This window comes from Chelonoidis abingdonii, chromosome 26, assembly GCF_003597395.2.
Source record: "Chelonoidis abingdonii isolate Lonesome George chromosome 26, CheloAbing_2.0, whole genome shotgun sequence".
NCBI classification, from domain to species: Eukaryota; Metazoa; Chordata; order Testudines; family Testudinidae; genus Chelonoidis; species Chelonoidis abingdonii.
This window is the reverse complement of record NC_133794.1, coordinates 2,513,133-2,529,007: the sequence shown is the minus strand read 5'-3', so window position 1 is coordinate 2,529,007 and position 15,875 is coordinate 2,513,133. Positions and strand designations below refer to the sequence as shown.

General features: G+C 46.5%; 1 protein-coding gene across 1 annotated transcript in view; it reads right to left on the bottom strand.

Annotated features, from left to right (window-relative positions):
* The window catches only part of LOC116826473 (venom factor-like), a 110,826-nt gene that overhangs the window by 80,476 nt on the left and 14,475 nt on the right, over positions 1 to 15,875 (bottom strand). Inside the window, exons 3-10 of the mRNA XM_075061172.1 lie at positions 15,473 to 15,635; positions 14,781 to 14,851; positions 13,683 to 13,777; positions 12,163 to 12,245; positions 11,912 to 12,002; positions 11,313 to 11,415; positions 11,101 to 11,221; positions 2,190 to 2,305 (exon numbers count right to left, since the gene is read on the bottom strand). Coding sequence (XP_074917273.1) covers positions 2,190 to 2,305; positions 11,101 to 11,221; positions 11,313 to 11,415; positions 11,912 to 12,002; positions 12,163 to 12,245; positions 13,683 to 13,777; positions 14,781 to 14,851; positions 15,473 to 15,635 — 843 coding nt within the window. The remainder of the gene's footprint in view (positions 1 to 2,189; positions 2,306 to 11,100; positions 11,222 to 11,312; positions 11,416 to 11,911; positions 12,003 to 12,162; positions 12,246 to 13,682; positions 13,778 to 14,780; positions 14,852 to 15,472; positions 15,636 to 15,875) is intronic.

Below are 15,875 nucleotides of genomic sequence, written 5' to 3'. Positions count from 1 at the left end.
CTCCTCAATCCTCCAGCAGTACACTCTCTCACTCTCAGCTCCTTGCCTTCTTGCTCCCATCTCCTCACATACGCTCCTTCTCCTCTGGCTCCTCCCTGCCTGACTGGAGTGAGCTCCTTTTTAAACCCAGGTGCCCTGATTAGCCTGCCTTGATTGGCTGCAGGTGTTCTAATTAAAGGAGCTCTCTCTACTGCCTTCTAAAAAGATCTTAATTGGCTCCAGGTGCCTTGATTAACCTGGAGCAACTGCCATTTGGTTACCAGGGTCCTAGGGATTTGTTTAGCCTGGGGCTAACACACCTGTTTCTCAGTACTTTACTGTAGCCATCTGGCCTTGCCCCATCACACCACTCACAGGGTGTGAACGCAGCTCGAGCTGATGTACCCACCGTAGCTTTGTTCTCACTAGCCTGGGTCCTGGAACAGTGAACCCAAGGCAGTGTGAGCATCAGCACGGGCTAGCCCTGTGAGTAATTATCCAGGGGCCAGGGTGAGCTTGTATAGCTAGCAGATGTATGCCGCAGTTTCACTGTTCCTGGACCCAAACTAGGTGACGGAAGCTAGTTCAGGGATGTCAGCTAGAGCTCCTGGCGCACCCCATGACTGCAGTCTAGACGTACCCTTTGAGTGATGACTAGACCTGGGTCTGGAAACCCTCAAGACTGCAGAGATCAAGGGTCTTGCAAAAGCCAAGGATGTTTGAAAGTTTTAAACCTATTATGCTGGTGCTCCAAACAGAACCTTGGTAGCCGACGTAAAATCATTAGTACTCTGAAACCAACCCTTACATATTGGGCTTTGGCTGAAATAGAACATTCATCCACTTCTGTCCTACATAAATCAGCTGGGGTTTAGTTAAGAAGATCAAGCATTCTCCTCATGAATGTAGTTTGCACTACTTCTAACGACCTAAGAAGAGGCACCAACTCTGTGGATGCTCTGAGGCTGGAGCACCCACTGGGGAAAAACTTTTGAGTGTTCAGCACCCACCAGCAGGCCCCACCAATCAGTGCCTCCCCCTCCCTCCCAGTGCCTCCCAGCCACTGAGGATCAGTTCAGGAGTGGGCAGGAGGTGCTGGGGGGGCAAGGGGAGGAGCAGGCAGGGCAGAGCTGGAGAGGGAAGATGAGGCGTGGGGTCTTGGGGGAAGGAGTGGAGTGGAAACAGGACCTGGGACGGAACGGGAGTCAAGCACCCCCTGGGAAATCAGAAAGTCAGCACCTCTGACCTAAGATCTTTCCAGCCCCAAATTTCCAGATGGTATAAAATTTGAGCAACCATGTTAGCCCTAAGCATTCAGAGAGCCAGTGCAATTAAATTACCCCTAGGCACCCAAGAAAAAAAGACAGCTACTTGAATGGATCTTAAGGTTCAGCCCTTTGACTCCTTTTTATGTTTATCCCATTCACCACTGTATGTAAAGCAAATATCCAGATAAGAAATGAACTTAATCTGCTCATTACTGTTGGTCATCAATTACTCGTTTATGCACCTTTGGTCTGCAGCCAAAGATAATTGCTTTACTTCTCTGCTAATTTATAGTCTTACGTGCCTGCTGACAGAAAAATACTAAATTCCCTTCACAAACTCTTCAGCTCCAAAGGAGTGTGGGACCCCAAACCATGTTCTCTGCGGACAAGAGGACTGAGGCTGATTGGTTCAGAATTTTAGGAGCATAATATTTCTCCTGTAATGCTGCCTAACTCGCTGGGAGAAGAATCATTCTGTCAGTGCCAATTTTGAAATTCCCCCACATACTCATACCAACAATGGTCACTCTTCCCCCTATTTCCGCAAATGCCTCCCCCCTTTGCAACTCCTCACCTGTGCCCAATTCCCCTCTACAGTCAGAAAAGCCTGAAGGGCCAGCAACTAACACACAATCCAGGGAATATTATCCCCCAGTACACAACTGACCCCAGGGCACATTTTGGGCCAAGACTGTAACTAGGTGCCATTCCTCACCTTGTATTTGCTGTCAGATTTTGGGCCAGTGGAAATCTAGAGTGATTCCATTGCATATAGTGGAGCCACACTGGAATTAGGTTGGTGTAACTGAGATCGGAATGTGGCCTTTTGTTTCTGTTCTATTCCAAGTTCTTATACCACCATGATCACCCTAGTACCCATAGTTATCTCCTCTTTATACACCTCAGGCAACAGTGGGCATGATCCAGAAGAAGAGATATTACCATGAGTTCAAATGGCATCCCCGGCTTGAAGTACTTGGGGGTTTTTGTGAAGTGGATCTGATAGGGAGATGTCACAATGTTAATTCCGGTTTTCTCTGCTTCCACCATGTTGCTGCCTGCAGAGAGAAGCCACTGGTCAATTAAAACTGAGCGAGGCAATACAGATTTTGTCCTTAAGGTCCAGGCTAAGGGCTGGTCTACACTACGGGGGGAAATCGATCTTAGATGCACAACTTCAGCTACGTGAATAACATAGCTGAAGTCGAATATCTAAGATCGGATTACTCACCCGTCCTCACCGCGCAGGATCGATGTCTGCAGCTCCCCCTGTCGATTCCGGAACTCCGTTGGGGTTGGTGGAGTTCTAGAATCGATATAAGCGCGCTCGGGGATCGATATATCGCGTCTAGATGAGACACGATATATCGATCCCCGAGCAATCGATTTTAACCCGCCGATACGGCGGGTAGTCTAGACGTAGCCTTAAACACAAGGAATAGGTCATGATCAGATGTTGATTCAGTGCTGCTGATTCTTGTGATTTTTGTTGTAACTCCTTAGGTTCAAGCCCCAGCTGCTAGAATCACCATATGGCGTGCAAATCTCAGCTGTCATTTAAAAGAAGAAATGAGTTTCTAACCCTCCTGGTTGCAGAGAAAAGCTTCAAGACATGTCTCAAGTGCAATATAATGCCTCAAAATCCAGGAGGGAAAGAAAAAGCAACCAAAGTTTACTATTTTTAAAAAAACCTCATGATTTTTAATACAATGTCGTGATTTTGGGAGCAGGGGAATGACTTGTGATTTTTGCATGTTTGGGAGTGGCATTACTGCAGACCATTGAACCTGATTCTGTTTTCACTCCAGTATAAACCAGGAATAACTCCCTTGTAGTCAGTGGCACTGTGGCAGTGAAAACAGAATCAGTCCCTTTCACGCTAAATCGACTTATTTCAGCTTTTAAAGAAGCAACAAGAAAGAACAAAAACAAAGTCTCTGGGAAGAGCACACAGTGCATGTGTATCTGTATGTAACACGGTGCTGACCTAAGGGGCACTGAACCAGCCCCTGTTAGCTCAGAACCTGCTAGCGTAGCTCCCATGCAGGGGAACTGATTGGAGCTGGCAGGGTGTGGCTCATTAAAGGAGCCTAAGAGCAATCACCTGTGAGCCTGCTGAGAAGAAGGCCTATAAAGCTGACAGACAGGAAGGAAGGAAGGAAGGGGTGGGGAGGGGGGAACTAGGAGGAGTAAGAAATGGCTGCACCTAGCTAGCACCAGGCACTAGCTGTGCCCTGGCTGGCTACCTAACTGCAATTGACTTGTACATAGAGTTGTATATAGATAGTGGTGGAAATGAACACAGGGAAATAAAAGGACACTGGGTTGCAGAATAAGAGGTTTCCGGCTAATTTGTACAGTGAGCAAGAAGGCGCTAGTCTACACTATATAATAAGATTCCAGGATTATCACTCTGTCCATGTACTGCTCTGAAGCCTAGAACGTCTGTTGTGTCTGTGTGAAGTGATGGAAACAGCTATACAAGCAAGAGAAGGGCTCTTTTTAGTTACAATATCACCAGGTTCAATTGTCACCGGGATTTGAAGTCTGTTACTGGCCAACTTTTAAGTCCCCAGACATTCTGACTTTACCAGGCTGATGTACAGCTCCAGTAAGGAATGTGCCATGCCAAGAGTCCTAGACCATTGTGATATCACACACAACTCAACCAGTCACCACCTTTACTCTATAACTAATTTGCATGTAACAATTGTGACGTTATTGCCATAAACTGTGACCACATAGATCATTGTTGCAACCACTGTTATATATTTGCAGCAAATATTGTACAAAGGTTGTCGTGTGAGGTGTCTATGAAGAGGTTATGGTTTGCTGGTTATAATTAGGCCAGCTGTATGTGTGTATCACTTTTGTATTTGAAGTTACGAATATGGGCTACTTACTTGTATCTCAAATGTATTTGATTCCAAGTAGTCTCAGTGAAGCATTAGGTCAGCTTCTTGAGAAAGGACAATTCTTAGTAAGTGCCCAATCAAGAAACGCTTAACTGACAATGGACTTTGGGAGACCCCAATCCACATCTGAGCTTTCCTGGGAGCGTTCAAACTTACATGTAAACAATGGTGTCAGTCTGCACACTGAGTCATGCATGGACACTTGACTTGCCCAAGTGACTCCAGATTCCATCTTGCTGCTGTGATTTTCCACAGTAGGAACAAAGGGGTGTCCTTCCATGGGGAGAGAATAGAAAAGGCCCTGAAAACCGCTCCATCTTGTCTTCAATCCTGCTTCTTACTTCTGGAGGGACCTTGCTACAGACTCAAGCTCTGAACAAAGGACTGAATGAATGACCAATCCCAGCTGTGGATGTACTCTGGAGACTTGATTTGAACCTGCAGGTTTTTTCATTATTCTATGTAATTGATTCCATTTAACCAATTTTAGCTCCCTTTTCTATTTCTTTCTTTTTATGAATAAACCTTTAGATTTTAGATGCTAAAGGATTGGCAACAGCCAGGGGAGGCTCTAGCTTTTTTGCCACCCCAAGCACGGCAGTCAGTCAACCTTTGGCGACTTGCCTGCTGGAGGTCCCTGGTCTCACAGATTCGGCGGCTTGCCTGCAGGAGGTCCACCATTCCCATGGCTTTGGCATACCCACCTCTGAATTGCCACTGAATCCACAGGACCAGTGGACTTCCGGCAGGCAAGCCGCCGAAGGCTGCCTGACTGCCGCCCTTGCAGGGACTGGCAGGCCACCCCCCACAGCTTGCTGCCCCAGACATACGCTTGGAGTGCTGGTGCCTGGAGCCACCGCTGGCAACAGCGTGATTTGTGGGTAAGATCTGTTTTGTATATTGACCTGGATCTGGGGCTTGATCCTTTGGGATCAGGAGAGCCTTTTTTCTTTTACTGGGGTGTTGGTTTTCATAACCATTCATTCCCATAACAAGTGGCACTGGTGGTGATACTGGGAAACTGGAGTGTCTAAGGGAATTGCTTGTATGACTTATGATTAGCCAGTGGGGTAAAACCAAAGTCCTCTCTGGCTGGCTGGTTTGGTGCCTTTGAAGTGGAGAAACCCCAGACTTGGGCGTTAACTGCTCTGCTCTAAGCAATTTGTCCTAAATTGATACTCACAGAAGTGTCCCACCACAGGCAGCATCGTTACAGTAATGTCACTGATTGTTTGGATTACTTGGTCCAATTGCCACACCCATGCAATGGCACAGGCTTTCAGCTACTAGTTTCATCTATAACAAGCTACAGCTGCTCGGAACAGACAGGGCCGCCCTTAGGCATAGGCAACATAGGCAGCTGCGTAGGGCACCTGAAAATTTGGGGCACCACTGGGTCTTAGTGTCCACTCTCTTGTTTTCCTATCCCTATTCTGACCCTTCCCACAGGCTCCCACAGATGGCTGCTCTAGCCTGGTGAGTCTTCCTTTGGAGGAAATCTGGTAGTTAAAAGTGAAAAAACTTCCAGCCTGCCAGACCTATTAGCACAACATTGAAACTGTTAAAGAGACATTCAAGGGGTAATAAAGCCGTTTAACAGGCATTTGCCAACCCCAAAGTATATACTGACAGGTTTCAGAGTGGTAGTCCTGTTAGTCTGTATCAGCAAAAACAAGGAAAAGTCCTTGTGGCACCTCAGAGACTAACAAATTATTTGGGCATAAGCTTTTGTGGCTAGAACCCATTTCATCAGATGTCACGAAAGCTTATGTCCAAATAAATTTTTATACTGTCAGTTCTGACTTTACTGACAAAAACAGTTGTGCATTAATGTAATATTTACACAGAACATGTCAGTCTACAGGACCTTAGTTTAAAATTGCTTTAAAATATTTCATTAGTGAGCTGGTGAAGATTATAAATCACATTTCTAAAATGCTTGCATAGAGTTTTAGATGCACAATCATCTTTCGCCTTAAATGCATGGATCTTCAGACATACAGTTTTTTAAAGAAATCCTTCAAAAGACCTCCCTTATCTAAAGTACACATTTTAATACTATAGTTAAAAAAAAAAAAAGTGCTTCCAAGTCTTCCTGTCCTTTCTGTCCATCCCTTCACCGCCTCTCCCCCACTCCCCACTGAAGAGAGCCTTAAAGGGACAACAGTCCTTCCCTTCCAGATAGCTGGACAAAGTGTTCCCTTTCGTTACTTCTGACTATCCGATGAACTTGTTTTAAAAGAACCCTTCAGCAAAATCAGTACCTTAGTAAGACATAAAATCCTTGTTATACCTAAAATCTGTGGAAACAAACATTTTTTAAAGTTGGTGAAATTTCATAACCATGTCTCTTGTTATGGAGATCACACAACGTAAATTACTGTTCCCTTTTTCTAAAAGCAATGAACATTGTTATGAACACACTAAACCTCTCTGATTAATTTAAAATAATGTCTTTGTTTCAGTGAGTTAATATGTAGTAATCTGGAATGCTGGCTTAAGGTTTGAGTACATTTAAAATATAAATTCAGCTTAGAAATACTGATTAAGGAAAGGTAAACAGAGAAAGCTGCATCATGTATTCCGATAATATGTAAGGTTGTATTCAGCAGGACAGCTGACTCACCCTTACTACGAAGTTTTTGCAAATAAATCTCTGACAAACTTCAGGGCATATCAAAAAACCTGTGATTGACATTTTTTATTCCAGTTTTTAGTGGTTTTAATTAGGTACTTTCTTCATGTCCATTCTGCATGAGGGAGAGGGTATGGGAGTCTCTGCGGGGAACTGTGACTCTCCACCACCATGAGGCAGGCCAGCCATCTCATTATCCTTTGCTGTCTCGTCCCTCCTCCCCCTCCCCCACCAGGCTGTGAGCTTGGGCTGCCATCCGGCATGGGGCACCAGTTTAATAATACTGCTTAGGGCCCCATAAAGCCTAAGGATGACCCTGGGAACAGAATGGCTGCTCCCACTGCAGGGAAAGTTTAGAAATCATAGCTATGTAGAGCTGGAAGGGACCTCAAGAAATCATCTAGTCCATCCCACACACTGAGGTGGGAGTAAATATGCCTAGACCATCCCTAAGAGCTGACTCAGAGCTCTTAGAAAAAAATGGTTATTCACCTTCTCATAATTGTTGTTCCTCGAGATGTGTTGTTCAATCCATTCCAATCAGGTGTGTGCATGCCGTATGCACACCTGCTGGTTGATTTTTCCCTTAGCAGCATCTATAGGGTCGGCCTGGGCACCAGGTGAGATCCGATGAACTCGATCTGTTGCGTGGGTATCAAGGTGAATTTTTTTGAAGTTTATTTGCAGACCTGGACTGTGGAAGAGGAAGATGGTAAGACACGTCGCCTTTAATGTCTCGTCGTATGAGTCACCCTTGATAAGGCAGTCGTCTAGGTAGGGTAAAAATATAATCCCATGTTTGCGGAGGTGGACCATGACTATGGCTAGGGTCTCGGAGAATACTCTCAGTGCTATGGAGAGTCCAAGTGGGAGTACTCTGTATTGAAAGTGGTCATGTCTGAGTGTGAATCGCAGGAAGTGTTGGCTGAATGAATATGTGAAAATAGGCATCTTGTAGGTTGAGGGCTGTGAACCAGTCCCCTTGTTCCAGCACAGGTGTTATTGTGCCCAATGTGATCATCTTGAATTTCTGTACATGTACAAATTTGTTCAGTTGGAGTAGGTCTAGTATAGGTCTCCATCCCCCGCCTTTCTTTTGAGTCAAAAAGTAGTGGGAGTAAAACCCTTTTCCTCGATGTTGCGTTGGTACATGTTCCACTGCATCTAGGTGTAGAAGATGAGCCACTTCTGTGTGAAGTAGGTGCTCGTGAGAGGGGTCCCTGAAGAGGGACAGGGAAGGGGGAAGGGTGGGCAGGCAGGAGATGAAAGGGCTGGAGTAACCTGATTGAACTATTTCCAGGACCCAGTAGTCCTGTGTGACCTGTTGCCAGACATGGTGGAAAAACTAGAGGTGGTGAGCAAATGGGCAAATAGGCAGCGGAGTCAAGAGGTAGTCGTGCAGACCCCCAACCAACACTTCAAAATTAATGTTTGTTTCCCAATTGGTGGGAGGTGGCTGGTTGCGCATGGTTTTGTCTGCGTTTAGGAGGTCTATTGCAGTTCCTTCTAATATCATATGATCTGGGCTGGGACCGGTGATATTGTTGTGTGCTGGGCCTCTGATAAGATTGATACTGTTGTCTCCTGGAGAGGGATGGGTATATGCCAAGTGTGCGCAGGGTGGCCCTACAGTCTTTCATCATGTGAAGGACTTGGTCAGTTTTTTTTAGAAAAAAGTTTACCTTTGTCAAAGGGAAGGTCCTCCACTTTGGTCTGCAGATCTTTGGGTATACCGGATGCAGACAGCCAAGAAGACCTGCGCATCACCACTGTAGTTGCGGTAGTGTGGGCTGCTGTGTCTCCCATGTCCAGGGATGGTTGCAGCGCTGTCCTGGACACCAACTGGCCTTCAACAAGGATTGACTTAAAGTTTGCTCTCCTGTCCTCCAGGATATGGGAGGTAAAATCAAAGAGCTTGTTGTTGTCATAGTCATAGCTTGCGAGGAGGGCGGAGTAATTTGCAATTCTAAACTGCAAAGTGGAGGAGGTATAAACCTTGCAGCCCAGGAGGTCAAGTCGTTTCAGAACCTTGTCTTGCGGAGGGGGCTGGTATTGTGGCTGTTTTGTTCTGTGTGTCGCTGCATCCACTATAAGAGAATTTGGTTGTGGGTGGGAAAATAAGAAGTCTACATCCTGAGTGGCAACATAATATTTTCGTTCAGCCTTTTTGCATGTTGGTGGGATAGAGACAGGGGTCTGCCAGAGAATGTCAGCTGGGTCTAGGACGGCTTTGTTTATGGATAGCACGATCTTTGAGGATGCAGATGGCTGGAGGTTTTTGAGGAGTGTGTGTTGTGTCTCCTGTACTTCCTCCAAAGGAATGCCCTGGCTGAGTGTCACCTTCTTGAAAAGTTCCTGGAATTGCTTAAAGTTGTCCACATTTTGTGGAGGTGGAGACATGAGGGCTCCATCTGCAGCTGATGGAGAGTTAGGAGCTGGTGAATCAGGTAAGGGTTTATAGCCCACCTCTTCAAGAGGGGTTCAGGAGCTTGAGATGTAGATGGAGCTGGACACAGAGGCTCCAAACGGCTCTGTGGTCTGGTGGAAGGGCCGTGAGGAGGAGTGGTAGCAGGAACGGATCAAGAGTACCATTGAGGTGAAGGCATAGGGTAAGAAAAGTGAGGTACCACCCATGGGGAGGCAAAGTAGGGAAACTGAAGCTGGTTCTTGTGAGGTGCCGTGCCTTGAGATATATATGATTCCAGTGGAGGAGAATCAGGTGGGGAGAACTCTGACTGCTGCTGCATGTCATTCTCGCTGTCTGTGAGGGTAGCCAGGTCAGGTGGCGAGAGCGACTGTTCATATAGTGAGCACTGTGTGTCAAGGAGCGGGGAGCCAGGCTCAGAGGCCATGGAGATATCATCTTGATGTAAAAGTAGTTGCTGCTCCATGGACTGTGTTCCTGCTGGGCGTGGAGCGTGAGTGGAAGCCTGCAGTGACTTTTGTTTAGATTTTGCAGGTGCTGCGGGCCATTTATAGGCACCCTGCAAGGGGTCCACATCTGCTGCAGGGGTGATGGGCAGGCTTGGTGCCAAACATGCTGCCGGTACCGGCTTCATCTCCAATGCTGGTAGGACCGGTGCAGAGGACAGCTTTCCGCTGTGGGAAGTCGGTTCCCTGCTTTTGCATCCTGCATGAGCACAGCTGAGGTGCTGGGGCAGTCAGAGGTCCCTGCTTTAAGCATTGTCAGCACTGAGGGTAAAGATCTCGCAGGAGACCCTTTACCCTTTTGAAAGTCTCTGGATGGACATTGGGGCATCCTGCCTCTTCGCTTGAGAGGGTGAAGCCGCGCTCCCGATCAGTTCTGACCTGGCAGGGGAGTGAGAGAGAGGGTTTACTTGTGCCCATCTCCATAGGTGGCTGCAGAGATTTCTCCATCAGGGCCCTGGTTTTCAGGTGGATACAATGAAGACACTTAGCAGGGACGTGTGTCTCGCCGAGGCACTTCACATACCGTGCGAGTCCGTCAGAGCATGGCATAGGCTTCTTGCAGGAGTCACATTTCTTAAAGCTCGGAGATCCCGGCATCATTGAACTATGATTGCCTGGGGGCAAAGACTCAACGGAAGACGAACGCAAGAGAAAAAGTTTTTTGTTTTTTTTTAACTAACAAACTATTCTAAAGGAAGGGAGAGAACTGGGACATTTCTGTCTAACTATTTCTACTTCTTTTTACCTATTTCTTTCAGAGACCAAGGAAGATGTTCAGCACTGCCCTGAGTTCCATCTTCAGCCGGGGACAGTTGAGAAGGAACTGAGTAGGGTGCAGGACGTGCGCGCTCAGGCAGACCCGAACAACACCACAAGACAGCAGCTGAGCGTGTGCATCCTCACCAGGCACTGCTACCGAAAATCTCCAATCAACGGTGCTGGGACGCATCATCACCTGGAGTGGAGCATCCACAGGGACAGCACTTGAAGAAGAATCTATGATTCTATGATTCTGTGATTTCAGTGTCTGTGTCTTTCTGCAGCTGGGAGTGTCTCTACTTGAGGCTGTGCTGGAGGAGGCTTGAGAGGGCCTGGCTTAGCAGAACAGTGTAAGGGAGCCCAGGCTGGTGGAAAAGGCAGGCTCAGTGGTACAATACATCAGGTGGCACCCCGGAGGAGGGAGCAACCCATCACACCAGGTTTACCCCAGAGCGAATGAGATCAGAATCTGGCCTGCAGCCTTTAAGATCTGCAGAACCCTAAGCAGATAGGGCTTTATGCATCTAAATCAATACCTTGAACTGCACTCGGCACCAGTTTGGAACACCCCATGAATAAAGCACTAGGCTTTGTACTTATTGCTGATGCTCACCAGATTCTGTCAAAACGGTGACAGAGACATAGAGTGAGTGGCCAACCAGTTCGTTCAGGTTGGCAAACTGAGCCTGCAGCATCGCCCTGGTCAGCGTTGCTTTCCCTTCTCCTTCTCCTATCTAGAAAGGGAGAAAGAGTTTCATGATCTCATCCATGAAGTTCCCCAGGAGGCATGACTCCTCACCCCCCACAGCCGAGAACAGGAATTACCGAGATTCTCTTGAGTGATTGTGGGATACTCCTTTTCTCATCGTCCATCTTCACCCCAAAGAGGACAAAGGCATGGCCATCTAGTTTTTTCCCGTATAGGTACCTGGAGGAGATACGGATGGGTAAGAGAAGCCACAAGGAAACCTACTGCTGAACATTATGCCCTAGTGCCACTATTCTTCTCAATAGACCCAGCTGCTTGGTCGGTGTATATCTCCCATGATCCACCATGGTAAGGAGAAGGGAACCATCATGGCTATGCTGCATCATGGGAGTTTAAGTCCAGCTAGCAAGCCCAGCCCACGGAGAAGAATGGAAAAATGAAGCACCCGAATGGCAACTCCCGTGAGGCACTGTGCCAGCATTTCTGAATCACTAGATTTTCAGCCTTTCCCTCCTTCCATTTTTGGATGTTGGTTTTTGGATGAAAAAAAAAATCAGAATTTTCTATTGGAAATGGAGACTCTTCATGGAAGAAAAAAAAAAACATTTAGTGAAAAACGTTCCCAAAGTGATGCAAGACTTAGGTTTCTTTCTGCACTAAAACCTGTGGTTGCTACCCCACTCAGCTCATCCCTTCCATCTGCTCACAGACCCACCTCGCAGTGATAGAAACCCTGAAGTCTTCATTGCTATCGATGTATAAAAACTTCTCAGATGGTTCCAATATGACTTCGAAACTCGGCAACACTGGAGAAATGAGAGGGGAAGAGGAGAACATTGAGCTTGTAGGAGAAGGTTGGTTGCCAGCAAAGCCAAGCCGAATGGAGAGACTGTTCCAAGATGGTGTCAGGAGAGTAGGGACAGACCCACTCCCTGAGCCTTGGCCTGGTGGGTTCTGGATTCTTACCATACTCCTTAACATCAAATTGCGCACTGAAGGTCTGCTGAGGGGAGTCTTCATACCTGGCCGTGATCTTCCAGGTTCCCAGACTGGAGGAAGGAAATAAGAAGGAACACTGAATGCACTTAACACGCACATTTCACAAAGCCCACCTGGCTCACTTGTTTCTCCAGTAATTTTATTGGTTCCTGAAGCTAAATCTGAGCCATACATGGAACTCAAGCCGTCTTCAGGGAACCATGGGGAACCTCAGACAAGTCATTTTTTTCTGCACCTTGATGTTTTCATGAACCAGAACTAAAGGTAGAGACTTAGATCCACAACCCCTTCAACCTTTGGCCAGCAAGGTTTGAGAAATTTGGATCTAAACTTTGTGGCCAGCACTTGTTTCTACAGTCTGCGTGGACCAAAACCCTCAATCCAAACAACCCCAAACAGAAGAAAACTCCAATCCATACAAAAATCTGGCCCCTCGCTCACCAGCTCACTGATGTAATTTTCAGAGTAGTTGAGCATTCATAAATCCCATAGAATGGGAGGTAGGGTGCTCAGCACTTTTGAAAAACAGGCTAACAGGGCCTAATCCTGCCTTCACATACTCAAAAATAAATCAGGAGTAATTGCAAGGAAGTCAGTGCAGCTTCATTCTGGTGTCTGCGTAGACTTGGAAAGATTAGTTTTTATCGATACGTGTCATTGATTTCACTGTGCACACGCATACCGACAAAAACACATTTACATCAATAATATCAAAATTTACAGATAGGCAAAGCAAGAAAAATGCTGCTTGAGAACTTACTACAGTTTGATTTAAGGCTTTATACTTTGTGCATTTGGACATACGATGTTGACAATTTGTGTTTTAATGGCTATAAAGCTTTCCCTTTTTTGAATCTCAGTGTCTACTGTCATTAAATAATTATTGTCAGATCCCGCCACCGTTTCTTGGCCCTCCATATTTTCCCCCACCTGTGAAAATGTAAAGTGCTAAAACTCAGAATGGGAGACAATAAAAACCCATAATTTAATTTTGCACAACTGAGCATATGAAGTGATAGAAACTGGAAAAAAAGTCTTACAAATAAACATGATTATCCATCTAAACTATAACAAATACAAATCAAATTATTCCAAGACTGGATATGTGGCAGGAGAGTGTGTTTTCTACACATCGCTTGGAAATACCTGTAGGAAATGATTTAGTTGATGGGCCACACACAGTAACTAGCTCAGGAGTTCTCAGACTTTTGAACTGGTGACCCCTTTCACATAACAAGCCTCTGAGTGCGACCCCCCCTTATACATTAAAAACACTTTTGTATGTATTTAACACCATTATAAATGCTAGAGGCAAAGTAAGGTTTGGGGTGGAGACTGACAGCTCGTGACTCCCCTTGTAATAATCTCGGTCCCGACCACCCAGTTTCAGAACCCGTGAACTAGCTCCACATCATCTCTTCTGCTTCCCTGCCCAACTCCTGCAAAGCTCTGCTCCGTTCAGGCAGAATAACATCCGGGCAATCTACCTGATAATCTCCGGTAAATTGTGGCTCAAGGATAAGATGCCTGATTTCAAGGAGGCAGAGATGGGAATCTGCTTGACAATAATGGACTCAGGGGTCTGGAAAGGAAACAAGAGTTTAGGGAGAAAAATGCTTCCAATTGCTCTTCACAACATCATCTGCCATGTTTACATTCCTGGGCCAGTGGAGGGTTCTCCATACTTCCAACAATAGCATGTAACAATCTGGACTCCACTGACTGGTTTGAATTTCTTAACTAGCCAGAGACACTGGAAAAACCGACAAATCTCTCCTGACCTGGCTCAGCGAGGCCAGCAAAGAACTCAAGGAAGCGGCTCAGAAGACTAAAGAGCCTCCACAGCAGAATCTTGCAGACATCAGACTTAACCCTGAGCTATCTGCAAACCTTGGAGCTTCCCAAAGGGCTGCATCGCTCTCCCAACCACAGCTGCTCCCCATCGCAAGGCCCCAGCTGGTTATGCTGCTGCTCAGGACAGAGTGTCAAAGAAAGAGGAAACTGAGTCAAAGAGGAACTGAAGGGACAGGTGTGTTCTCTCCCCTCCCAGCTGGCTGAGGTGAGGAAAACCCCAGGGGATTATTGCCCAGGGTTTTTCAGCTGATTTACTTTATTTTATGGATCATAAAGCCCAGTGGAAAGGGCCTTAAGAGGACTAATGCCTGGAGCTATAAGCCATGTTCCTGCCACCAGTTTACACGTCCTTCAAAGGGCTCCTTGCAGTGGCTCCTTGTCTTCAGCCTTCCCAGACAACCACCTGCCTGACTCTTCCTGAAGAACTCCATGCAACTTTCCTCAAGCGTTAACACCATTGCAGAACCGCGGGACTTCCACTGAAAGCTGCCTGGCTGCTGCCCCTGCAAACTTTGTAGCCTCCTTAATGACTAGGGGAGAATTTGTACACCAGAGGTTTTCAAGGAGAGACCTCAGACAATCATTTGCTTTGCTCCCGGCTGTACCATGTTGCTGCGACACGCAGGGGTTCTATGCAGCCGCCTCAGTCACAATAAATTGCTGTGCATTACCCAGACAAGTGGCTAAACCCACCTATCCCCCCACGGGCTCACTCAGAACAGGGACCTCACCTCAAACTCCACAATCAAACTCTTAGACACCGGTTCCATTTTGTGACCCACGGTGAAGATCCGGTAGAGGACTGAGAAAATAAACAGAGAAGACACCTTGGCCAGATCCTCAAAGCTACTTAGGTGTCTAAATCTGATTGAAACCAACCAGAGTTCGGGGCCTGACCCCACGAAGGGGTTGTTTCACCATAGCCTCTTTCTACAGTCAGAGATCTCCATAGCTTTTTTCTCTAGGGCATTGTCTTGCTTTTCTCTCCTGTCCCTAAGTACCAGGTGGGAGGGCTTTGTCATTGTTAGGACCTGTCCTGCTCTGAATGGGCTGGAATTAGCAGACCCTATTTCACACAGGCTTCGGGATGGCTGTCAGATGGGGACATGTATCTCAGTACAAGATGCAGCAGAACCAGTCACTGTGATTTGAAAAGTTCCATCACCTATTCTCAATCCCATGGCCCACCCAGTCTTTTGGTATCTAACAATCAATGGGACATTCCAGCTAGGACAATGGTGAAGTGTGAAATATTGCAAATTGGTGGGGGCAGAGTCTCTGCTCCAATTCTTCTCTGTCTTCAACTAGACAACAAGCAAAGCAATATGCACAGGATATGACCCGGCAGCCCTGCTGTAATATATGGCACGATATCAGCAGGTCCCACCCCTTCCCATTAGAAGAGACCAGAGGAAGGCAGTACCTGTAGACCCGGGTGTATAGATGGTTTTGTCCGTCTGGATGAAGATGTATCCACTGTGGAAATGGACTAGAACCACTTTCTCCAGGGTTTGCTGAGGAAACTTAGCCTGGACCACCACATACTGGTTTTGTTTGGAATCTTTTATTATGTTTTTGGTGGGAACCTGCACGAGAAGAAGATCATGGATGAGTTCTTCCTGCTTTTACACACCACCACAAGCGATGCTCTACACAAAAGACCTTTGCAGTGTTAATGATGCTTAAGTTACAAAATCACAAAATCACAGACCTGAAAGGAACCTCGAGAGGTCATCTAGTCCAGTCCCCTGCACTCAAGGCAGGAGTAAGTATTATCTAGACCATCCCTGACAGGTGTTTGTTCAACCTGCTCTTAAAAATCCCAA